General features: G+C 39.0%; 1 protein-coding gene across 1 annotated transcript in view; it reads left to right on the forward strand.

The window, feature by feature from the left end:
- The first annotated feature begins 405 nt into the window (after positions 1-405).
- The window catches only part of LOC144513005 (inactive dipeptidyl peptidase 10-like), a 55,176-nt gene continuing 28,644 nt past the window's right edge, over positions 406-26,937 (forward strand). The window contains 3 exon segments of the mRNA XM_078244046.1: positions 406-671; positions 21,714-21,828; positions 21,930-22,025. Coding sequence (XP_078100172.1) covers positions 612-671; positions 21,714-21,828; positions 21,930-22,025 — 271 coding nt within the window. The 5' untranslated portion in view covers positions 406-611.

Consider the following 26,937-nt stretch of genomic DNA (forward strand, 5'->3'; position numbering starts at 1 on the left):
CTACTCTTTTCCAATACAGTGGATTCTCCACTTGATGCATTTTTAATGAAACAGAAAGCAGGTTCTTTAAGTTTGAGCTTAACATTCATTCATCAGTGTGAACTCCTGTCAAAACATCTTTGATCCAAACACTAAACCTCCTGCTGTGAGGTGCTTTTGAATAGGAACGTCAGCTTCAGATGTAAAAAAGCTCAAACCAAACGCCTGCAAATATCTTTGCCTCAAGCACATTTGCATTCTGATGAAGACGTGTCTTGGTATGTGGGAGGCACTGGCAAACCTCCTGGTTTATGAACTGTCTGTCAGCTGCATCTGAAGCTGCACATATGAGAGAGAAGAGGAAGAGAGGGAAGAGGAGAGAGCATTTTACTGCCAGAGAGAGAAACAAAGGAGGGAAAAGAGATTGTGTATTTGAATGTATCGCCTCTAGTGAAGCTTCAACAACGACGAGGAAGAGCAGCTCTGCAGCCTTCAGCATTATTAGCATCACTTTCTGCTTTGGTCAGCTTGGAGCCGAGAAGCAGCCGGAGGAAGTCGAAAAACTTTAAGCAGCTTAAGGGATTTTATTGGATCAGATAAGAGGAGCATATCAGTGAAACTGAGGAGCAAAGATGAACCAAACTGCGTCCGTGTCTCATCAGATTGAGTGTCAGCCAGTCAAGGATTCCAAGGTATGGTGGATTTGTTCATGTTGTGGCTCCTTTCTCACACTTTCTATAACCACTGCACCACACACAAAGCATATTCAGATGGAACTGAAGTGTGGAAGCAGTCAGTACTTTATTTGAGCTTTCACACTCTCCCTATAATTCCTTCATAATATCAATGAGCTGCAGGAATAACTGTCTCACAAATGTTCTTCAAAAGGTGGATATTTTCTTTTTAAATGAAAGTTTATATGCCCGAGGCTTTATCATACAACCAAATGCCTGCACAAAACAGTTAATATGAAAGACAAAATGAAAATACACCCATTCTCTGGATCTCATTTTTCCTCCTTAAGTCTTTTTTTTTTTTAAATAGCTTTTTAATGATCTTTTTGCATTTGTTGCTGAGTTCCCCTTTCTTTTTCTGAATAATGCACCTTTCAATAGGTTATTAGAGACTTTTTTCAAAGACTGACTGTGTTTTCTGACAATAAGGAAAAATGTACCCTGATTAGCAACTTTAAGGAAAACTAAAATTAGGGTCCACGAGGTTTGAAGTCCATATTTTGTAAATGTCTACTGACTGAAAATTGACCAGTAACCCAGCAATTACAAATGACCATGCATTGAATATTTAAAATACAAAAGGAAACCTATGTCTTTATCTGTCAAACTGGATCCTCAAAGTCCCCTTGTGACCTTTTCACAGTGACAGTAAATACTTTGACATTAAAGAGCTTCAATATTGCTCACAGTTTATGCAACGCTGCGAGACGGGAAGATGAACAGCCAAAGTATAATCCCGTACAATAATGTGCTGCAGCAGGATGGGAATAATCTGGTTCCATAATTTATGCAAAGAGAATATTATGTATTCTGTATAAAACATCACCCAAAACAGCAGTACATACTGTAAAACAAACATTGATGCTTTGTTGCTTTTCACGTACATTATTAATGGTTTTAATTGTGTAATAATAACTCAGTTCAGTACCCCAGCGTCTGGTGCTTTAGCTGCTTCATAAATAAATTGGGGCCTCAGTGCTGCTTGAGATACATCATTTACCCACTGCTAATGGAGAGATTTAATTTTTTGTGGATTTGTTGGTGTGAGTATGAGCCTTTAGCTGGCATACAGTAATACTATTATAAGCTTTCAATATTGATACAGACAATTTTATCTTTAGTAGCAAATTAGCTTTTTGTGCTGGCTTCTAATCGCATTAATTCGGATCGTGTTTGTGCCAAAACATCGGTATGTCCTCAGATAAGATAAAAACTTTCTAGTCAAGCTGAATCATTTTCTTTTTCAGCATTTTTAACTGCAGAGTTCAACACAATGTAACTGCTAAGACATGGCAGCAAATGTGGACATAAAAGAGTCAGGAAATGTATTCAAAGGTATTTTCAGTATTATTTTCATGGTTCAATCTGCCACAATTCTAAGTATTCATGATTCCCCTCGTTGGCTTAAGACCTTTGAATCGCCACCTATATCTCCAATGTGTTCAGCAATTTAAATAGAAGGAATAAAGTAAAACAAAATGGCAATTTAGTCTGACGAGGCTTTCCCCACATTTAGTATTCTTGCAGGGTGTAACACACATTTCTGGGACATTACATATCCCCTCCTGCCTCATATCTGTGAAACACCACTGCCTATTAAATGGAGAATAAGTAAGGGAAAGTGAAGCATTTCAAAGCAATATAAAGGTTTCCATACAGGATGTGTTGGGCTGTCTGCCCACACAGGACCTGCGGGGGTTAAAGAGTGACCCTGAACTAATTCACTTCCTGTGAACGCTGAAAACTGAAGCCGAAAACAGAGCAGCTGTGGTGACCCTGGATTCAGCCTGAACAAAAACAGCTTTACAACATGTCAATCATCTTACTCTCAACACAAATGTTTGTCTCACACATGTTCAGTTCCCAACCACAGTCCAAATCACTGAACGTTAACAGCCCTGTCGTCACTGCCATCTGTTACCGTGGAGATGGACATGGAGTGAAGAAGCTCATTAGCATGTTTGTTAGCCTTTAAGCGTTTATATGCGTCACCTGCTAATCATTTAACCCCTTCCCAATCCCTCAGTAAAACAGACAGGCCTAGACAATATTATGATGCATATATTGAATTCTTCTACGAGTGAAAAACTAGATTTGTTGTTTAGAAAAGTGAAATGCAGAGCTGGGCTGGTTGCATTTGCAGGACAGCCTACGCTGTTATCGTGTGAACGCCAGGCTGTGTGTGTGAGATGAGAGATCATGCTGCCAAGTTCCTGCCTGTGCATGGCTGTGATGGAAGAAATATTACATTATTTACTTGAATAGAAGTACTAATACAACACTGTGAAAATACTCCACAAGTAAAAGTCCTGCATTCAATTATTATCAACAATATTTACTTAAAGCGTCCAAAGTTAAAACCACTCATTCTGCAGTTAAATATACCCTGTTAGTGTTTTACCATTATATTAATGTTTTTAGATTAATGCTCCTTGATTATTAATGTGTATGTTATAGAAATAAAGTGGTCCACTTTGTTTCTATGGTGTATGTGACATTTGAATACTGTAGATGTTTAAGGTTGCACTAATCTTAATTTCATTATATCACCATATACATATTTACCACATTTATTTATCACATTTCTGATTTATCTGCTGTTAACCTTTCCAATTCTGTCTGGTTTTCCTTTGCACTTTACACCCTCGAGACAGCCCTCTGTATCTACACGTAGTGTATTATTCATACATTATATACACGTTATAGATATTAAATGTGTAAAGGTTGTTTTTATATTAATTTAGTTACAGGCTGTAATCTCGCAGATTTTAACTTTAAATAAATGTCTGTTATAAGTCACTATCTAACGCTGAAGGAAGTAACACAACGGCCAACTGATGAAAGTATTGCAATATTTATACGTATGCAGTATTATGAACTGTGTGTCTGTGGTGAAACTTCTGGAAAAAAATGCTGTATTACATTTTTTCATTGTTGTATTCACACAAAAAATGGAACCATGAACACAACTCTGAAAACATGAAGCTCATGTATCAACAACAAGAGTCCAGACCCTAGTGAAAGAATGAGATTCTTTTGGTGATTTGGTGATGAACTTATGATGTGTGTGTGTGTGTGTGTGTGTGTGTGTGTGTGTGTGTGTGTGTGTAACTTATGATGTGTTGTACGAAATGTTTTGGAGCTTGAAATGAGTTTAACAAAGTTGTAGGTTATATATGATTAAAATAGTAAATATAACCCTCTGCGTCTTTCATCCTCAGAGGGTTAGGGTACATTTTGGATGTATTCATTTTATTTAACTTTTTTTTAATATTTCAATTTCACATTTTTCAAGCTGGGATGTCAGTTTGTACAAAAAAAGCTTTGTTATTAAAGTTTACAATTGAAAAAACAACAACAAATGCACGGAATGTGATGATGTTGATGATGTCACAGGCATAAAAGGATCTGAGCTCAAAAAATCAAAGGGCGGCGGAATGTGATGATGTCACCAGCTGCCTGATGCCAGCCATAGGCAGACTCATATCTCAACATTCCATTTACAGGCACCGTTACAGTCAGACCTAACGCACGTCGTGAACACAGGTAGGATACTTAGAAATGGCTACAGCAAAAGTGACCATTTTGTCTAAGGCCCAATGGGTCAGACTTCCGTCTGTATTCAATCAGCCCAAAGAAGCCGAGGTGTACAACATGCAGGCAGAGGTAGAGACACATACTCCGACATCCACCGTTAGTGAAGAGGACAAACTCCTCTTGGCCTGGCAAAACATGCAGGAGGCAAACAAAGCTGACCAGCGTGCCAGAGGCGGAAGATTCAACAGTGTAGTCTTTAGGAAATGTCTGGATAATGAGAATAAGCTACTGATTGAATTGAAGAGAAGAAAAGAAAAAATGGCTAAAGATGAAGACAGCAAGTACGAGGAGATGATGCAGTCCAAACGGGAAGAAGCTCTGAGACTAGAGCAGGAGAAAAGCCTTCAGAAGAAGCTTCAAAATTGCACTACGGCAAAAAATCAGATACAGCAAATTAAGAAAAGGGAACTCCTAAAAGAGGAAGAGAGACTGCAGGAAGGGAAATATGCTGAATTCCTCCGTAGCCTTGATCAACAGCATGCACAGGACCTAAGACGGGAGGCGGAAAAAAAAGCTGAGTTGAAAAAAAGAAATTTACAAAACCAGCTGGAAGATATGTCCAGAAGAAACCTCAACATAAAGAGAGAGGAGCAAACACTTTGGACAGAGGAGCAGAAAGCCAAACAGGATCAGCTTGAAATGGAAAGAAAGCTATTGCAAAGAAAAACTAAAGGGGTACAAAGTTTCAGGAATATCCAGACACCTAAACAGATTGTTAGTGAGAACCTGATGGCCTTGCATGAGGAGAAGGCTGTCACTATGGCTCTGACGGAGGAGCAGATGCTTGCCAAAGATTTAGCAGATAGAGAGGCTGATCTGGCAAAGCAGCAGAAGGAGGAAGAGGAGAAGAGGGCTGCAATGTTTCAGTCTATCGCTGCCCACAGACAGAATAAGATACAGGAGAAAGAACAAAAAGAAAAGGCAGAGCGTCAGAGCGATGCGGACTGGATTCAGGCTCAGATCGAGGCTGACAGGTTGTTCCTAGCCAAGGAAAAAGTGAAGGCCCAGAAGATCAGAGAAGACAAAATCAAATTACATAACTTCAACGTTGCCGTGGCAGCTGAAAAACGTGCCCTCCTTGAGGAGCTCAAAAGGGAGAAACGTGTTGCAGCGAAGAATGCAGAACAGTTTGCTGTGAAGGAGAAACAACAGTGGCAATATATTGAGAATGAACTCCTTGACACTGCAGAGAACCTTCCTTTGTTTGAGGAATGTTGGAAGCTGCAATTTAGCAATAAAAAATCCAACAAGGTCCCCCTGGGGACGACCCTCCGTCTGCCTCCCATTCCCAATGCAGCTCAAAACACCTTGGCTTCAACCAGAGGAGGGTTTGCTTCCCCTTTAAGCGTGGAGGGGTCCAAATGTCTCTTTGCAAACACCGACCAGCCATTGCCCAGATATTCCAGTGCTAAACCTCAGCATATTAAACAGCTGCATGATTACAATAAACTGGAGCTCACATATGAAGAGACCAGGCTGTTTGACCTGCAACAGAGCTACCTCTCCTCTGCCTTCTCCACACTCCCTCCCATCCCAAATGCAGTCAAGCAGTCCAAAAGAAATGATCTGGACCAGCGTCCTCAATGCCCACCCTGTCCCACCTCCTTATGTCATTAGTTTACCCTCCATCATTCCCTTTCCCTATTTTTTTTCTTTCCATTCTTCCCCTGTTTCCCTTTCTCAGGACCCCATGGAGGCTCAGCAGTGAGCGCTGATGCCTCCCAGCCAGGTTCTGACCTTTGTGGAAGGGTTTATTCCGGATGCTCCGGTTTACTCCCACACTTTAGATTAGCAATAATAATAATGCATTAAAAAATCATAAACAAAATAATAATATTGTTTGGACTTGCATTTCATGTCACCACCTCAAAATAACATTTGTTAACTGAACTAGGCCTACAGTTAGATTTACTGAGGCTCACATGTATGTGGCTGTTGTTTCTATGGCGATCTGGGCACTCAAACACAAAGGGGAGAACATGTTACACCCAGTCTGTATTCTATATATATATATGTTGGGGTGTGTGGGTGGGATGGCTTGTCAGTCTGAGATGTACATTACAAGGCAGCATCATGGATTGTTTTACTAATAATTTGGTCTAGAGGACAGACATTCCGTATTTTCACCGGAAAAAGGCAAATGTCCTCTGTTGAAATGAACACTATTGACTGGTTACTCTTTAAACATGAAAAACATAATCAATAAATGTCTAATTACCTTTTTATTAGATTAAAACATGAATTTATTCAAAAACATAATACAACTTGGGATCATATTCAGCCAAATAGATAACTCTAATAATCTAACCATCTACCTGGCTCTTATCATTTGAGATGATATTGTGTGTGTGATAAGTGTTATATATATATAAAAGCATATATCCAGCTTTTCGGGTCCCTGATGGACAAAGTGACTGCATTTATGTAAAATCAGTAGAATACAGTAGTATATGAATGAATGCAAGTCTACATTTTGTCACTAGAGAGCAGTGTTACACAAGGCTAGTCCGCAGAAATACTCTGGTACGAGTTAAAGTCATAACCCTAACCCTAACCCTAATGTTGCAGCTGTTAAAGGTGGGGCACATTTTGTATCTACTACCGGGCCGCTTAATCTATAATACACCATTATTCATTTGTCAACTACATTTTGCATTACTATATGAAATATGAAAAGTAACCTCACCCACAGCAGTCAAATAAATGTAGTGGAGTAGAAAATACAATATTCCCCTCAGAAATATTGTGGTATAAGTAAGTAAGTATAAAGTGGCAGAAAATAGATATACTCAGTTAAAGTATAAGTACCTTTAAATTGTGAGTACAGTGCAGTACTTGAGTTAACCCTCTGAGGACAAAAGACGCACCGGCGAGTCCAAGCGATGTTTGACAACACTCTTACTCAAAAAGCCATATTACAAAATTTCAGTTTAGACATTTATTTACTATTATATTCATATTTTACGCTACTTTTCTGAACCCAAGACTTTCGTAAACCCATTTCAAGCACCAAAACAATTGAGTTTAGGTACGTTTTCACAAGAGATTTGTAAAGAAATATTTTTGCTTTAGGGCCGAATTATCTCTTTATACATTGCTCTGGAACGACACTATAGAGAAAGCTGAGTTTGTTCTGAACATTTTGATATGAAAGACATGGGGATCAGGTCGTATGCAAATACCCTTCAAAGGAGAATTCCAGAAGATATCTAAAAATGCCCTTAGACCTCAGAGGGTTAATGTACTTAGTTACCTTCCACCACTGAAATCAGGCAACCATGCACTTACAACCAAAAGATAAAGCTTTTAATTTTAGACCGACAGCATGCTATCCACCTTTATCCATCACAGTAACCTGCGTGGAGAAACACATGCAGCAGCTGTGTTTTTTTATGTATTTCAAACGATCGAGCTGGCGTTTACTTTGATGTGTTTTTATTTTTGGGTCAGTGAGTCACAGTGTGACTCATGAGGAATCATCTCAGGTTAAACTGTGCTGAAATACAATTTCCCAAGCCAAGGTCAGTGCCATGAAGGCAGCAGCCCAGAGGCTCACATCCCTGCACACGGAGTAACTACTGTAGCTCTCTTCATTCAGCTACAGTTGCTACACTCGAGCAAATGACTAAATACCAGGCCTGGAGACAGGATACATCATATCAAAGGTCAACGTTGCTTTTATTGTCTCCAAAAAGAAAAGAAAAACTTGTCTTGGATTGAAGAATTTGCAGGATAAGAAATCTAATCATAAACATAAGACATTCTTCAGACAATAAATCATAACAACTTGGATGTGAATGACACCTCATTGTACAAAACGGCCGCATGGCAAAACACAAAGTAAAAAGTAATACAAAACATACATTTACCACAACACATTAGTTGCATAGTTTTTACATAATACAACAGCATACTGCACATTTTGTGAACTTCATAAAAACGCATTTCCCCCTACAAATACACTGAATATGACTTTTTTTTCCCTTGCAGCAATTAACAGCTAAAAAGCATCATTGGCAGTCAGCGTTCATCACTGAAAACAGCAGGTGGCTTTATTTTGTCTGTATAACCTAAAATAAACATGATATGATGCCTTCAGCCAACTGTAGGACTAGCCTACATGAGCAAAGTGAAGAAAACATAAACATAAAACTATCAGATATACAAAAGACAAATGACATTGTTTCTGGGTGCTTTTTCAAAAAAAGTCTTGTGACTAATGTTTTTGTCAGTTTAAGTGCAAAGGCACAGAGAAAGCTATAAAGAAAAAGCTCAGTTAATTGCTGCTGGTGGACAGTCACAGTTGGTCACAGATGGTCCAGTATGGAGCTGAATAAAAAGAACTGAGATAAGGAAGGGCTTCGTAATGCCTCGGACTATTAAAAGCTTTTCTCTTAATCAGTAATGAACTCTGTGATCCGTGGCTACCCGCCAGGTGATAATAGTCGAGGTTAGAGAAGAGTGAATGTGGAGACTGTCTCATTGTGAAAAAGTATTTTTTAATTTTTTGTAAATCCTACACACCCTCAAGCCTAAATTACACTTTGTGTGACATTTTAAGGAAAAACAACTTGACGCTTTCTGACAGATTACTTTATTGACTTTATTGAATTACAGATTTCACTGAGATGTAACATCAAGTTGCTCACAGCTTCACCATAAAGTGAGTCAATAAACGGGTCTTTATTCCGATGGGCTTTAGTTCACTGTGTCTCCTCTGGCGCAGCAGCACCTCTCACTTTAATTTTAATCTGTCTGAGTTGACTTTGAACTCCTGCTGTGCGGGTTTGAATCCTCAGGGCTTTTCCTACTGTCTGTCAACCTTCCTGCTGCTCGCTGATGATTTATAGATGTCAGAAGATGTGCAGCTTTTAATCTTATTACAGGCAAATGTAGGCTCTTTGAATATCAGACTTATGCTGTATGATGTGTAGGTTTTGGTCTCTTAAAGGAAATACATTCACCCTGAAATCCTCCATGTTTGGTGTAGTTTGATTCTTCTCGGCCAAACATACACGACTTGACCTCATGAGTTATTTCCAGCCACTGCAGTTGAGTATATATATATCAGAAAATATTCCAGTAATTTAAAATATCAACAGTTAACCCTAACCTTATTTTTTTTTAAAAGTGTTTGGGAGTGAATGTGGAGACCTAATCCAAACAATGCAGTGATTATAGTATTGTTTTTCTTAGCAAACAAAGACATTACAATACCTATAATAGAAAGCATACATAACATAATTTCATGCTGCTTCTTTTAAACCCACTTCAGTCTGATTTGCCTTTTAACACAGGAACTGGGTGAATGAGCATCAGCGTCACCACTTTAGACAATTAGATTATCAGACTAACGACAGCAAGTGAAACTAGGTTGACTGATTTTTACGTATGAATGACACCATTTTTTAAGTAGCAAAATCAGAACAGAGGGGTTTTTGTGAGTGTGTGCATGTGTATGTGTGTCACACGTCTGTTTACTCTGAAGAGAAAAGCCAGCCAGAAAGACACGCTGGCATCAAGAGCAGGAGAGGAGGCTATCTTTTACTTGTAGTTTTGTAGAAGGAATGCATTTATTTTATTGTTTTTGGACAACATTGCCCAGGTTATGCGTCTCACTGCTGCCTGAGTTTGATGCTTCACTGTTCAGTGTTTGGACTGGAGAGACGTCAAAGTGATGGACCCAGAGCTCAGGTTCCCGGAGGTGAGGTGTCAACATGCTGTTATTTATAGAAACCGCAATGATGTTACAGTGTTATGGAAGGTGTTGAGTGAGTGTTTGACATGTGGGTTGTCAATAGGGGTGGAATATTTTAAACAAAAACATCTTAAAGTTTCCTTCATAGCTGGAGAATCAATGGAGGAGAGTGACGTTTGTGTTATATCATCAAGCCCCAGGAGTGTCTGCTGCCTCCTGGGAGAGTGGCGACTCTGAGAAACAGAAACACATCCTCTGGGATTTAAAGTGTTGACTGAGTGTAGAGTGGGCTGCAGACTGTGCTTCTGTGAAATTTGAACACAGGATGCAGAGGTTGCACGGTGCACAGTTTAGCCAATGGAAAGACAGGAAATGCTTGCCTCAACCGGCTTTTGATTTTCCGCTAAAAAGATACTTCATTCGGGCTATGATGGAGTTCCTAAGCTCATGAAGCAAAGAAAACTTAACCTGAACAAAATAAGAGATGATGTTTAGAGAGCTTGTGTCATTCTGGTTAGGCTGCAATTTATTTTTATTATCTTTCTAGTTACAGTATGCTCTTGCTTAATAGATGAAGAGTTTTGTCTATAAAATGTCAGAAAATAGCGAGAAGTCTCCACCACAATTCTCTAAAACTTAAACGTGACATCTTCAAATTCTTTGTTTTGTCCAACCAATGCTTTAAAACCTTGAGAACTCGGTTTCACAAAAGAAGAGGAAAAGCAGCAAATCGTCACAATTAGAAAGCTGTGCAATGTTTGGAATTTTTTCTTTTTTTATATTGGTTCATTGACTAATCATTTCAGCTCTACATTTTATATGTTTCGGGCCCATCTGTCTTTCTGACACTTATGCAAGGTTTGTGGTTTGACCCTGGAGGTCTTTGGGTCTAACGAAGACATCTGCAACAGTCACACTCTTATGAAACTAATATGACTCAGGAGTCTCTCCAGGCCGTGACGTCACATGGAAATAAAACCCCATTGGCACAATTCACAACCCTGCAGTTTGTCTTTCTCATACTGCTCGGCTGCCTGAAGCCTCAGCACAGCCTCAGGCTGGTTGATGGGTCAGTCAGTAAACCCTGCCCTACTTTTTTCCCAGGTCAAGGTAGAGGATCTTCCACTCTTCAGTCCACTGACTGTTTTGGTTGTTGTGTCCTGACCTAACATACCAGCTTTCAGTTGATCTTTTAGCCGTGGAAGCATTTTCAAATTTCTGGTTATTTATTCATGGTCTAGAAAGCATTTGATTCTATTAGAATATCTGTGTATTATCATGGAGATGACTAGCATGTGTTTCAGGTACATGCTTTCATCTGCCAGTTGCACTACACTCCCACACAGCATATTGTCTCTGTGCTGTTTGCAATTTTGCATTTCTATAAATGGACATTTAGGCCTTGAGGTTATTTAAAGCATTCATACGGTTCAGTGTTTGAGGCCCCTTCTGCTGCAAAACACATTGGAATATGAATTAGTAATCAAGGAGGAAAGTAAAGCATTTTGTTTCTTTTATTATGATTATTTCCAGGTTGGTCCTTGAGTAGATTTCTTTTCTTTTTGACCGGTAAGACATTGAAATCATGCATTTTTCTTGGTTCTTCGTGACAAGCTTTCCTTCTCTTTTTGTCACTAAGTGCCAACATGAAGGACCTGTTAATTTAAAATAATCTGAAATACAGAAATACAAGAATACAATCAGAAAACTAATCATTCTTCACTTAGTCTTGATTGTTGGAAAAAAAATGTAGTCATTTTTTAATGCGTACAGATATTTCCCCACTAGTATTGCAGTCAAATGTCAGTGTAATTAAAACTGCTAGGATGGTTGCATTTTGCTAAAAATGACTTTAATATACTTGTTATTCATGTTCATGCTACATTTTTTGCCGCCCTGAAGCAATGATATAATGACAGGGACACAGAATAACACTTTGACCTCAACAGAGATGCCCAGCAACATCAAATATCCAGAACGAAATGGTATCCAGAGTTTGTGAAATGATGGAGAACAGCATCTTGTTAACAAACCGCTCCAAATATGTAAAACCGCAAAAACAGCTTAAGGCTAAGAGCACGGATAACCACTTTGGAATAATGCCTAAACACTCCTAAGCCGGAATAACAGGTGGTTTTCCTGTTCTTTCCATTCTGCCAACACTGCATAAGTGAAGCATTGGTTAGAAATCTGGAGTCATGGTAAGACATGAAGGAGTAAATCTAAAGAAGTTACCGTAGGACAAGACAATCACATCCAACTAAAGGTACGTTACATAAGCCTATGTAATTTAGTGACGACAGTGTAGCACTTCTCCTCAGTATTTGTAGACTGAAGCCTTGGTTTGAAATCAGGGCCACGTTCAGCCCCCACAAAACGAAGCAACACGTTTTTTTTAAACTGAAACCAGGGTGCGTTGGACACCCTGTTGTGTGCGCAAGCGTTCTGCCTTTTTTTTTATTACCACACGTCTCTGCTGATTGGGTATTACCTGTGACACAGCCAATAAACGAAAGACACACCCAGAAAACGAGAGAAAACATACCTCAAAGCTGTTGCAAGCAGTTGCACCAGGAAACCGTAGCAAAACGGTGCACACCGTTTTGAGCTTGAACGTGCCCCTGGAGTCATGGGAAGAAAGGAAGGAGTCATCTAAAGAAGTTACTGTAGGAAAAGACAATCACATCCAACTAAAGTTACATAAGCCTATGTAATTAAGTGATGATGCAGTGAAGCCCTTTTCCTCAGTATTTCTTTAACCTGCTCTTACCAGGACTTGGCCTCAGATCCTTTTGGGTCAGTTACCCACTGAGGAGTCTTCCTTATCTAAAAACACTCTTCTCAACCAAACCTCAGTGGTTCCAAGCTCAGAGCCCTGCAGGTTTCCGTCCAGGAAGCAGGTTAATTACATTCACCTGGCGTCCCAGGTGGGAATCAGTCCCGGATTAGGCAGAACAAGTTAAACCCAAGGGGTTTGGAGATCTGAGGAGGAGGAGGAGGAGGAGGAATCTCAAACGTTTTGACACATGTTGTTGCCTGCTTTCTGAAGAAAGAAAACATCCTCCGGTTGTTGTGTTCGATTTTTAGAGGCCAAGAGGCTCAAAAGGACTTAATATTTTACAAGCAGGCTAAAACAAAATCATAAAAGAAAACTGTAATAGCACCAAACACATAAAAATTATGATAAAAACCCGGTTGTTTTGTTACTTAATGACGACTCTAAACTACACCTGCTTGGGAGACAGAAGAAAGTGTGGTTGTTAAAACAGTGGTTGGCGTATTTTCTAGACATAGTTATGCTGGAGCTCTCTACAGCAAGGATTAACAAAGCCAAATCATCGACTATAGACCTATGGAGAAACACAGCAGCACAGGTATCAGTCCTGATGACCTCAGCATCACAAGAAGTAGAGGAGAGTGACTGGGCAAGGTGTGATTTCTGTTTCTGTTTTTGCTTTTTTTTGTTTTTGTTTTCCTCGAGACCGCAGAGGGTGGGAGACGGTTGTTGTTCTTGTTCAATTGTGTTTATCTGTTCTGTATGTTCAAAAATATAAAAATAATACAAACATTTTATCTAAAAAAAAATCTAAAAAAAAGATGATAAAACGGTTTAATATGTCAATACTCTATCCCAATAAATCAAATCACAATGGCAATAAAACACATCATTTGGTTCTGCAATGTCCATGTGGATTGTTACAAGTCACAGACAAATGTGTGTGCACGTGTTTAAACTCTGACATACAAAGGCATGAAGGCTGGTGCACAGATATATGCAATCCAAACATGCACAAATGCTAGAACAAGTCATGCATGTACAAATGCACAGGCTAGGTTGTGGTCTGAAGATTACTGCCTCTGGGACGTTAGTGAACTTTACAAACACCAGCCGAGGTCAGAGAGAGAGAGAGAGAGAGAGAGAGAGAGAGAGAGAGAGAGAGAGATATCATTTCCATTTGGTCTCTGATTCCACTTGTTAAATATTTAATGAAGAAGGAAAAAGAGTCCGACACTAGCTTTGGGGATCTTTTCCTTCCTTTCTTGTCCATTACTACCACCCTTCTTCCATTCCCCTCCTCCACAGCTTCCATCATTTTCGGCCTCTCTCCACCCATCCTTGCATATACTCTTCATTTCTTCCCCTCTGCTTTCCTTGAGACTTTCAATCGGCTGCCATTTTCTTCCATCGCTCCCCACTCGTCGACCTCGAGCCTTTCCTCCAGTCTTCAGTTGAGCTAAACACTGCTCATCCAATTTCCACTTGTGTTATTGCACGTCTCATGATTTTTTACTCACAACTATCCCTCCTTAACCTTTCAATCTGAAGATCTCAATTTTCAAATTGAAAATGCATTATTGTGTCTAGAAGGAGAACTAATTATAATCCAGTGATGGATCATATGTTTTTCTGAAATTAGACATTCTGCATAATGAGTACTTTTACTTTTGGTACTTCAAGTATACTTTGAAAATTGCTAATACTTATGTACTTTTACTTAAAGCTTTAGTGCGTAACTTTTAGATATCAATGAACGTCCGTTACGTTCAAGCCATTACCAAATGAGTTGCTACAAAGCTAATGAAGACTATCAGCTCCACACAACTCTCTCTGGATTTCTCAGTATGACTATGTTTGTGTCGTCCGGTGAAAGAAACTACGCACTATAGCTTTAAGTGATATTTTGAATGCAGGACGTTTACTTATAGTAGACACTGTGGTACTTTTAGTAAGCAATTGTGTCTTCGGCCAACTCAGAGTTGAACAAGTTAGCTTAATTAGCTGGCTAGCTACAGCTGATAAAATCTGCTAAAAGTGATAGTTGCGGGCTAGAAATGAAGAACCTGCTACCACAGTCTACCACTGTTTAAAAGCCAAGAAGTTAAAAAAATGACCATGCATTTTGAGTGATAGCGTAAACTACAGTAGCTACACTGTAAGCATTAATGTAGAGTTCTACAGTGGAACGATTGACAGACTTGACAACAGTAACTAAGGGAGGCGGGGCTTATGACTAATGTGTCCTTGTGGGAGCGTTTGGTCCTCAGGAGGACAGACATACAAGAAGATGCACACATGAGGACAGTAATATAGGCAGGCTGGTTTGTCTTTTGTCGTCCACTCCTCTTCCAATCTTCATCTGTGTTTTTTTCTCCACCTTCTGTTATTGTCATTATTTTTGGATGGTGGGCACAGTGTGTGTGTGTTGGCTGTGGGGTTTGTGTCTTCGGGGCATTCTACGTGACACCTATCAGTTTGCATCCAGTCACTTGGCAGCAGGAAAGGCCAGCTGGTTACTGATCTGCTCGATTGTCTCGCTTCATTCCTCTCTGAAGGGATTTCAAATGAAGCCTTGGCCCGGTTCATTCTCAGATGACACGCACAGCTTTATAATCCCATCATTTATTTCGTAGTTACTAGATATCATAGAAGAGCTCTCAGTCCCTTAAGTGATACTGTAGGAGTAGTAAAGTGACATCATCAGGGGTAAAAAATACCACAAAGTGCAAGACACAGGCACATTGTAACTCCCTATGGGTATATATCCACAGAAAAACTATAATATACTGTATATATATATATATATATATATATATATATATATATATATATATATATGTGTGTGTGGGATAATGTAATCATTTTTAATTTAATTAAGTCACGTGCAGCACAATTTGTCAGTAAAACAGATAAATGAAACCTAATACATGATTTTTTAGTAAATAAATGACTAAAATAATGAGTGATTTCAAGTTATAAATGTAATGAATTTCCTGTTGCAGCTTTAATTAGTCAGGGACTCACAATGTGAAAGTATACCAAACTCATACCTGAATATATGTGTAGGATTGGTTTTCGTTTATAGTTTGTCTTTCTTACCAGTGGTAGAAAAAGGCTAAATACATTTACTCAAATACTGTAGTACTATTTTGAGGTACATGTACTTTCCATTTTCTGCTACAATTTAGAGGAGACTATTATAATTTACATTACAAATCTTTAGTTACTAGTTACTTTGTATATTCCGATTAATAATACAAACTATAATAAACTAATCAATTATGAAGTATACTTATCGGTTATGATAAGACTTTATTGATCCCCAAAGCTCCAAATTCAAATTAGTCCCACCATAACACATGATTGCATCAATAGTTATAATCCAATGATATGGTATATATGATTCAGAAATTAGCTATTCTGCACAAGTACTCTTACTTTGGGTATATTTTGATGCTAATCCTTTTGTACTTTAACTGAAGTAAAATGTTAAATACTTGTATTTGTTTCAGAGTATTTCTGTGTTATTGCTTCTTTTACTTGAGTACAAGATCTGAGTACTTCAACCACCACAGTTTCTTCCTCTGTTAAATGACGGATTTGATTTCCAGAACCGCGGACAGCGCTAGAGTCAGCACAGAACCAGACTCTATGTTTCAGCACCATGGACAGCGAACAAGACAGCTATAAACATAGACAAGAAAGAAAGTCCTATTTGTTCAGCAAAAACCAAAAAGTAGACGCTGGATTTCTCGAAGTTAGCCAGAAAAAAAATATATATATATATATATATATATATATATATATATATATATGAACACCGGATGTACGAGTAATTAAACAAATAAAAGCCTTTAAAAACACCATATAAACCATTTCATCTTACTTACTATGGAGTAAATCTAAAATATATCTGGTACTATTCTCATAAGAAACAACAATATACAGTAGACCTATGATACAGTCTTTTTGCATTTCTTCATTAGGAATATAGATATACAAACAAACAAGGCACATTGACATATTCTTCAAAAATAGAGCTTTGGCCTCGAGTCGAGCATATAAGCAAAACCTAGGAGCTTATACCTGACAATTCAAAGTAAATAAAAAAGACAAGAACAAATAAATAAAGGGGGCTATCTCAAATTAACTTAAGTGTCTCAAGTTACGAAATCATTTTAAGGGCTTTTTTGTCTTTAACCTGTTTCTATGACTTACACAAGATGTTAAGCTCATTCTTGCAATGGTTCAGGGAGGGTTTAGTCTTAAATACATGTATGTATAAAATGTTTTCCTAGTAACACCAACTTGTTGAGACTAAAATCTACATTCTTCAACAAAGACGCCAAACTTTATAGTCTTCACTGTAAGAGGTGATATCTCAATTTCCTTTTCGCAAAAAAAAAAAATACAAAAAAACGCAGCTGTTGGTTTTTCAAACCTAGAAAACAGTCGTGTGTTTTTTTTTTTTTTTTACAAGGAAGACAAACACTTAGAGAAACACTGATTATTTTGAAAGTCACACCGGAAGTCGTCCATGTCGTGATTCCGTCCAGCCTGCCGCTCCTGCTGCTAAATTGCCGCGCCGACTGGTTCGGATGTTATTACCGGGAGAGCCGCTGGATTCAGGTTGACAATGACAGCGTCCAAAGATCCGACCAAGAAGAAACCGAAAGAGGCGCAGCAGGATGAGGTACTCAATAACAAACGGAGAGAAATAGTTATTTCTATTCATTCAGCTGTGATGGGATAAATATGTTCTGCGTGGACAGTCTTCCTCCGAAACATTTAGCAAGGACATCACGGGGAAACTATGGTTACTAGACGCGCTGATGGTGCTGGTGCTCGCTTAGAACAGGATTCAAAGACGTATATGTAGGGGAGATTATTGAAACACAAAATGCACTAAAGTAGGCTACAGCAGGGTCAGTGATGATTTTCTCTGACTTATGTTGCATGTGAACATTGATTTAAAGGTTGTAACTGTAGATTTGTTCCTGCTCCATGAATGCTATTAATGCACGGACTGTAAGAGAGTTACAGAAATCAGAATTGTTAAATTGCAGTTGCTCACAGTCATATTAAAGGTAAAAGTAAGAGTAAGAAAATAGCTAGTCTATAAGTGTATAAAAGTAACATAGCTACAGTGCAAGAAATAAAAAAGTTAGGTAGAAGTAAAGTAAGATTAGGTTAAAAAGATTATGTTGCTAAAACAATGGATTGTACAAATGTTATTATAGTGCCGTATAAACATACATATAAGTAGCAGCAGTGAATAAATAACAGATATTGTACATGTACATGTACATAACAATACTGAGATTGAGACAGTGTGTGGAAGTGAAGGCTATATAAGTCCATTCCCCCCCACATTGGATAGTAAATCTTTGTTGTAAACTAAGTGAGTTTTATTATCTAAACTGCCCTGTTCTCGGGAAGTAGTTCAGTCTCAGTAGTTCCCAAATGTCTGCGCAAAAGTTGTGATTTCTGTCTTCAGGAAGTCAGCTGTTGTTGGTGATGTTGTCTATGTTTGAGCAGGTGTGAGATCTGAAGCTCTGTAATCTCATGTTGTGTGATGTGAGACTCAGCTAGAGTCATTATCTATGCAGAGGAAGAACTACTTGTACTTGTAGTACTTGTACAATGTTATAGTGTAACTGTAAAAATTCAGATATAGTTTACACATGTGCACTATAAACACTATAAATACACAATAGTACATACAACATATAACTAGTTGAACATAGTTCACTGTATACTGTAATGAAAATAAAAGCAATCAGCTGCAGGGAATCATTTAAAACAGAGAATATATGGAACAAAACTTTGATATAGTTTGACAATTAAATCATTGATGGTGAGACTCATAGTCATATCTTTTTGTTTGTTAATATTTTCAAAATTATGTAAATTTGTCTTCAAGATCTCTGCATATACGATCATAACAACGCAAAATGTATACAATGGCAAATATTATTGAAATATTAGCAAGAAAATATATTGAGTGTGTCCTACAAATGCAATGTAAAGGAAATAGGAGTAAAATAAAATAGTAGATACAAAGATGCTCAAATTGAATAAAACAGGATAACAAAAGTTATAGTGCAGTGTAAGATATGAATAAATGGTCCCAAATACTAAAAAACAGTTCAGAGACTAGTCAAACTCTTAGTATTTGAGTTTTATTTTGATAAAAATAAACTTGCACTCTCTGTCTTTATACCTGGAAGTGTCCACCAGTTTCAATGTTTGCATTGAATTTAAGATTTATAGTCCGTTTCTTTCTGTTTAGCTATTGGTTCGTCCAAATTTTGCTAATAAGGTGTTCATTCAATCTTATTGCTCTTTTTTGGATCCATTGCTTGTTATGTTTTATGTTTGAGTTTTTCTTAAACCAGGTTTAGGTTTGTATTAGCAGGTCTAAAAAATGTTTTATGCCATATAATAGAAAGTCCACCATCCTTTGTGTCAAGGATCTTTGACAGCCATTCATTCATTCTTAGTCCTACATATACGTTTATTTATGTGTTTGTTCAAGTAAAAACCTGTCTGGATTTCTTTGAAATCCATTTCTCGGTCTTCTCTAGATTCAGACGTCGTTCCATTTCTGTGTCTTTATCCTTTAACTCAACACACACACACACACACACACACACACACACACACACACACACACACACACACACACACACACACACACGTAAACACAAACACCGACATACACACTTGATAGCCTCGCTTGTTTGACTTTCCACTGAAGTGAGTCTGATCAACAGACGGCGGTTGCAGTGAACTGTGTCAGCTAAAGCTTGCTTACACACACACACACACACACACACACACACACACACACACACACACACACACACACACACACACACACAGAGGCAGTAGTGGGCAGAGCATTCTTTGCACACCACTGAGCCATTGACTGCTCTCTGAGTATTAGTCCAACATCTCACAGCTAATACTCTGCATGCTAGCTCTGTGTGTGTGTGTGTATATGTGTGTGTGTGTGTGTGTGAGAGAGAGCGAGAGCGAGAGAGCGAGAGAGAGAGAGAGAGAGAGAGAGAGAGAGAGAGAGAGAGAGAGAGAGAGAGAGAGAGAGAGAGAGAGAGAGAGAGAGAGAGAGAGAGAGAGAGAGAGAGCGAGAGAGCGAGAGAGAGAGAGAGAGAGAGAGAGAGAGAGAGAGAGAGCGAGAGCGAGAGAGAGAGCGAGAGCGAGAGAGAAAGAGAGAGAGAGAAAGAGAGAGAGAGAGAGAGAGAGAGAGAGAGAGAGAGAATCTGTTTTATCCTCACCCAACAGTACATTTGATACAGATTGTGGACATATTTGTGTCTGTTATCTTGATAATTATAATCTTTCAGTTGTCATCACTGAAGTCAGAAGTCAGTACTGCATAGTGAATCTACATATATATGATGTCAAAGTTCTCCAACATTCATTATCTTTGAAACCAAAAGGATTCAGGCTGTTTCCAAAGACTGGCATACATTGTATTGTATCATATATGAAGTCTTTTGTACAGATTAAACAAAGGAGATACATCTTGTATCAGGGCCAGGCTAGCGGTTTCCCCCTGTTTCCCGTCTTTGTATTTACAGCTGCTGGATGTAGCTTCATCTAGTGTGCAGACCTGAGAGTGGTATCGATCGTCTCATCTAACTCTCAGCAAGAAGATTATAAGTTCTATTAAATTGTAGCTATTTTCTGATCATCAAGATGTTTCTGTCTCTTCTCGAAAGCCTTAACAAATCATGTACCTTGAGAGCAACATGTGTTTCTTGCACATGTCTCTACATGGAAGTTTTACAAAGGAAACAAGTATTGCTGCTGCAAAAGTCAACATTAAGTCTGACATCTGAGTGGAAGAGGCTTCACACTGTCGTCTTTGATGTATCACTCTCACACTCTCACAGTCTTTTTCTCAAGCTCTGAAGAATGATGAATTTAACACCATGTGACAGCTACCTATTACAGTTCCCTGCAGTGTCCCTGCTGGAAATCTCATCCAGGCCCGATATCTTGCCACATCCGGGGTTGAACTGAAAGCCCTTGCGTCATTTTCTCTTTCTAAAGTCTACAGGTAACTTTCATCATCCTAGCCTGAAGTAAGAGTGAAACGATGAGTCCAGAGAAATGATGTAACCCGGTAGCTACTCAACAGCTGGGTCAGAGAAGTCATTATGTAAAATGTTACAGTTTTGGACATTCCAGAGTCTCTTTAAGAGCTTCATCTGAAAGGGTGAAAGTGTAAAATCAAAAGCTAGGATTATATTTTTCATGTCAAACCCAAGTGTTCTCTTTTTTGTGCACAAAAAGCTTTATACTCTGATGGCTCTTTTTGGTAGATAATCACCGCTCTGTCTAGACAGAATGAGTGTAAGCTGCATTATAGTCTCGTTTCACTGTCCAAGTTATAAGAACTCATTTCATCTGTAGGTTGATACTAGACTAACAAGTCAGCTTGAAACATGATGTGTTGTATCTTATGGTATATCCCATAAGAAACATGAAATCACGCCTCATATTTTTCTGTTTATTATGACAATAGAAACAAAAATAGAAGCATTAACCCTTACTTGGTATACTCCCTTTTACAAATTCAGGAAAATACTAGTTTTTTTATTTAAAAAAGAAATAGAAACAACACAGAGTCACCATGTACTCTGTCTGATTGGGGCTTTAGCGTGTTAGCATGCTAACATTTGCTAATTAACACATCTGGTGAAAAGCCTGAAACCAGAAGACTGGAAGTTGTCATAGCAGATGATTAATGCCCATGGTTTTAAATTGACAGCCTTCACATGTGAGTATAATGTACGTGTATGTCCACGTACTTGTATAAATTTGTAGTTGTATCCACTTATCTAAGTGGTGGGATGCAGCAATGCTAACTTGTTTGTGTTTGTGAATGTGCTTGAAGGAGTTTGTGGACGTCAATCCCCCGCAGAGGAACTGGAAGGGCATCGCCATCTCCCTGCTGGTGATCGTGGCGGTCTGCTCGCTCATCACCATGTCTGTGGTCGTCCTCACGCCTGGTATGTCGGGCGTATGCTAACTTACTGCTATCCACTCTTCAGTTTGTTATTTGGTGATAAAGCTGTAAGAATAGACTGGATTTGGCTGTGTTTCCTCCCAGCGGAGCTCCCCGGCAGCAGCAAGACCAGGCTAACTGTGGCCGATCTGTACAAACCAGAGTTCAGCGTCCACGACCCAGAGGCCACGTGGCTCAGCGGTGAGTACTGCAAAGATAGCTTTCCAGCGTCTTGTTAGTTGATCCATACCGAGTTTTTGACCCTGTTAATGCTTTTCAGACTTCGCCTCAGCCTTAACCTTTTAGTACTTTAGCCTGCCTGAATTTTTGCTTCAAGTAAAAGACATTTTGCTTCTATCTTTTTGCCCAATGAGTTGTGCTTTTGGGTTCCTTTGTCTCACATCCCTGACATTGCCAGACCTTCCTCCACAGCGCTGCAGAGGAAGCGGCGCCTCGGGAAGGAACTTGTTTTGGTGGAACATGTGTACGTTCAAAAGCTGTTTTAGTCGTGCAACTGAAAACTCAGATTGGACAGATAGTGAGGAGCAGTTAACCATAGTTCTCGTAAATCGGCTGGAGTTTAGAATGCCAGCACAAAGAAAGAGAAAGGTGATGGACATCAGGCTGAAATGAAGGACATCCGGCTTAACCTCCATTGAAATAGACTACTGCAAAGATAACAAAAAAAACATTAAGAGTGACAAAATCATTCATACAAGCTACATATAGTACAACTCACACGCAAACTGATAGCACTTTTAAGTAGCCCAACTTCTCCTGAAAACAATAACACAATATATGGGGACTCTGCTTAAAGCTTTTATGGAATTTATATTAAGGCACCCTGGATTTACTACACTTCCCAGAATCCATTTGAACAGTATTCTCCAGAAAACGACTGTGAACATTTTGCATTCCGCTGTAAGCAAACTTGAAGAGTGACGACAATAGCAAAGAAAGGAGGGGGGAGAGAAATGGAGGTCACGTAGCTCAGGAGGAGAATCTGGAGGTGAGGACAGAACAGTGGTGGTGATGGAACAGAGGAGAACAAAACAGTGTGACTTTGAGAAGGAAGTACGGGGGTGACATCTGTGGTGACATCACATGGTTTGGTATTTTTATCTTCTAAAAAATATGTGCTCTTTTGTCAGGTGTTCAGATCGGATGGAACGGTTTCAGGTTGGACATCTAGTTTGAAATCAGTGGGGTTTTAACATCTTTACACTCATTTCTTAATGAGACCTGCTGCTCCGGACTTTATTGAAAAAACAATTCAAAGAATGTCACCTAAATGTTGTATTAGAATCAGTTTAGGTTAATTGTTCCCCTCTAACTATAAAGATCATTTTAAAGTGTTTCCATCCTTTTAGTGCTAGACGGCACTGCGCATATGAGTTTAATAAAAATTAATCAAACCCCAGGTAGAAATTATGTTCCTACCAGAGGAGGAAAAACAAGTTCTTTGGGTAAAAAGTTCAGAGCACTGTGGGAAGTGCATTAATAAAATATGAGAATCTCTCCACCTGAGGTTTCACTACACGCGGGCATTATTAACTCCATGTATATTACAACCATTTATTCCCAAAGATCAGCTTCTACAAAAGGAGCTGGTAATGCTGCAACGTCGAAGGATTCCTGATAATCTCATATACAAGGTAATAAAACCTGCTTTCTCATGTTCCGCAAATGAATTTCCTCACTTAAACTTAAAAATGTAATTACATAAAATAATACATTAAATGTAATAAAAACAAAAAATGCAAATAATTAAGATTAAAACTGAACTTAAATGAGAATAAAGTGAACACGACCCCTATTTTTTAAACATCTCTCTGTTATTCATCACTTCACATGCACAAACAAATAAACTCCTGCTGACCTGCATATTCAAACACAGATGGCCTCACAGTGTCATGTTGAATCAATAGAACAACAGCCTGCAGTGACTCAGGGTCAAACATCCTCCCACCCTGTGATAAACCATATTCAAGCAAGAATTATAACACATAATTATAATAATACTAATACAGTGCTTATTGGTAACAGTGTGCAATGGTCACAGGTTAAATACTTTAAACTAGGACCTGTATGTATTGCATCAGTGCTACATACACATTTAGTCTAGTCTGGCTATCACCAGACCAAGCTCAAGATTGAACATGCAGGCATTTAAATTTTTTTTTTTTAACCTTTATTTATTCAGGGGCAGTTCACTGAGAGGCAGCCTCTCTTTTGCAGGAACTCCCCTGATCACATTCACACAGTTCCACATTCATACCTGGAAGCTGCCCAGTACAACCACAGTCTGATCTGCTGGCCACTGAGCAGCTCCACTGGAGCGGTTGGAGGTTAAGGGCCTTGCTCAAGGGCACCTCAGTGGTGATGATGAGGGAGGGACAAGTGCTGCTCTTTCACTTTCCCCACCCAGATTTTTTATCCTGTCGGTCTGGGGATTGAACCGACGACCTCCTGGTCACAAGCTCGCGTCTCACGAGCCGAGTGACGTAGCAGCGACAGCGGCATCAACGGCCTGTTTGTGATTGGTCCCCGCAAAATTGTAACGGAAGCAGGCTAGATACATGTACAGGTTTCCAGCCTGAGCTGCAGGATGAAATCAAATCGCTGGCAGATCGGGCTGGATTTACCCAGTCTACATTTAGTCCTTAATTAGATTAAATGAAATATTAAATCCCAGCCATTAGAATATTAAAAGTTGAATGAGAATGAGCTTTGTAATCAGATTCTTTTCTGGTAAATTATTCCTGAGTCAGTTCAGCTCCTGCAGATACAAACGCACAGCATGCATAAAAAGTACTCAATAAAATCTTTTAATCAGCCCTACATTTCACTGGAAGCCAGAGGAGTTAGAATACTGCATTACAATAGCAGAACTGAGATAACCCTGTGTATTATTGTACCTGCACCTGGAGTTAATGCACCATAAACTGCATCCCTTTTCTCGTTTGTGATCCTGCAAACTTCCTTTCCTGAAGATGTCCATATTTCTTTGTACATATACAATAATAGTCCTTTTGGAAACATATTTTGGTATTTAATAAGCATTTGTATTTAATTACTATACTACTAAACACCATCTTGTATCTGTACTTCGTTAAAGGTCCCATGACATGGTGCTCTTTGGATGCTTTTATATAGACCTTAGTGGTCCCCTAATACTGTATCTGAAGTCTCTTTTATATAGGCCTTAGTGGTCCCCTAATACTGTATCTGAAGTCTCTTTTATATAGACCTTAGTGGTCCCCTAATACTGTATCTGAAGTCTCTTTATATAGACCTTAGTGGTCCCCTAATACTGTATCTGAAGTCTCTTTATATAGGCCTTAGTGGTCCCCTAATACTGTATCTGAAGTCTCTTTTATATAGACCTTAGTGGTCCCCTAATACTGTATCTGAAGTCTCTTTTATATAGGCCTTAGTGGTCCCCTAATACTGTATCTGAAGTCTCTTTTATATAGGCCTTAGTGAACCCCCTAATACTGTATCTGAAGTCTCTTTTATATAGACCTTAGTGGTCCCCTAATACTGTATCTGAAGTCTCTTTTATATAGACCTTAGTGGTCCCCTAATACTGTATCTGAAGTCTCTTTATATAGACCTTAGTGGTCCCCTAATACTGTATCTGAAGTCTCTTTATATAGACCTTAGTGGTCCCCTAATACTGTATCTGAAGCCTTGACCAACTGCCACTTTGCTCGTTTGAATGCCATGATGTCTCTCTCTCATGGGTGGGCCAAATTCTCTGGGTGGGCAAAGCAGACAAAGGGGAGGTAAAGGGAGAAAGGGCGAGCAGGATACCCAGGGCTTGGTTTAGACCTATCACCATTTCTAGCCACTGGGGGACCATAGGCAGGCTGGGGGAACTCATATTAATGTTAAAAAACCTCATAAAGTGACATGTTCATGCCATGGGACCTTTAATAGTAGAGCGGCTGGAAAACCAAGCTTGCTAAGGGACCGTTCGGTATTTATGGAATGGACCACCGGAGGACAATAGGGGAGGGTCATGTCTTTTTATTCTTTGCTGAGGGGAGGGTCATCCAACATTTTTCAGTCCAGAGGGGGGGGGTCACCCAACTTTTGTATTCATGAAACAGCAACATTTCAAAGTGGCTTGTTTGGTGCATATTTTTCCATCTAGCTCTTAGTCTCGGCCCTCCTTCGCTACCAGATGGGTCTGACCCATGAGTTTGATGGGGGGCAGGGGGAGCTGCTGAAACGGATAATTACATTGTTTAAAAAATGAGTGGAATAATTACGTCTGACATGATCAGATATTTTATAAATATCTTAAATAACACAAAAGAACTAAATGGTGGTAGGTAATACATCTGATTTCATATACTGCTTTAGTAAAAAAAGTATTTCCTGGCTGACGATGGCAGCAGCAGGACGCAAAAAACGAAAGTGACTGTTGTACTATGTCTGGACATCTTACCGTGCCAAGGTTGCAGTAAAGGTTTCCTAAATGCCACATGTGATGTCAGCTTACTAATTGATTGCGGGTTTTGTGTAGATTTGGACTTTTATACGTTTATTCCACTTTGTTTAAACGGCGAAATGGATGAAGCCTCAGTGACTGAGTCCATAGCAACCAGTTTGTGTGTTGAATGTTACCCAGAGTGCCTTGCTGAATGGTCTCAATATTTTATTGTTTTATTTCATGTGAATAATAGTTTACTAGAGGAGTAACTTAGTATTTGAAGTAATGCAGTAATGCAGGAAGTGTGCATTTAGTTTCCATGCTTATTGTGTTTCCACAACAATGTTAGTGAGTAAATCTACTGAAATGGCCGCCACACCATAACAGAGGAGTGGGATGTATCTGATGAGAATGCAGAGGTTTAGTCACACAAGTCATGGCTGTTAAAAAACAATGGGGATCTGTCTATTTGCCAAGCGCAAACTAGTACAGAAGGTATTGATAAATTGCTGGGGGAGGGTCAGGTCTTTTTTGGCTAAAGGTCCCAAAACTCCTCCGGTGGCCCCTTAAATAAATAACGAACAGTCCCTAAGTATATGAATTTAAGTTAAGCAACCATGGGCCTGTTGCACAAAAGTAGAATGAAGAAATCCAGGATAACTGAAAAAGCTC

This window comes from Sander vitreus, chromosome 24 (assembly GCF_031162955.1).
Source record: "Sander vitreus isolate 19-12246 chromosome 24, sanVit1, whole genome shotgun sequence".
NCBI lineage: Eukaryota > Metazoa > Chordata > Actinopteri > Perciformes > Percidae > Sander > Sander vitreus.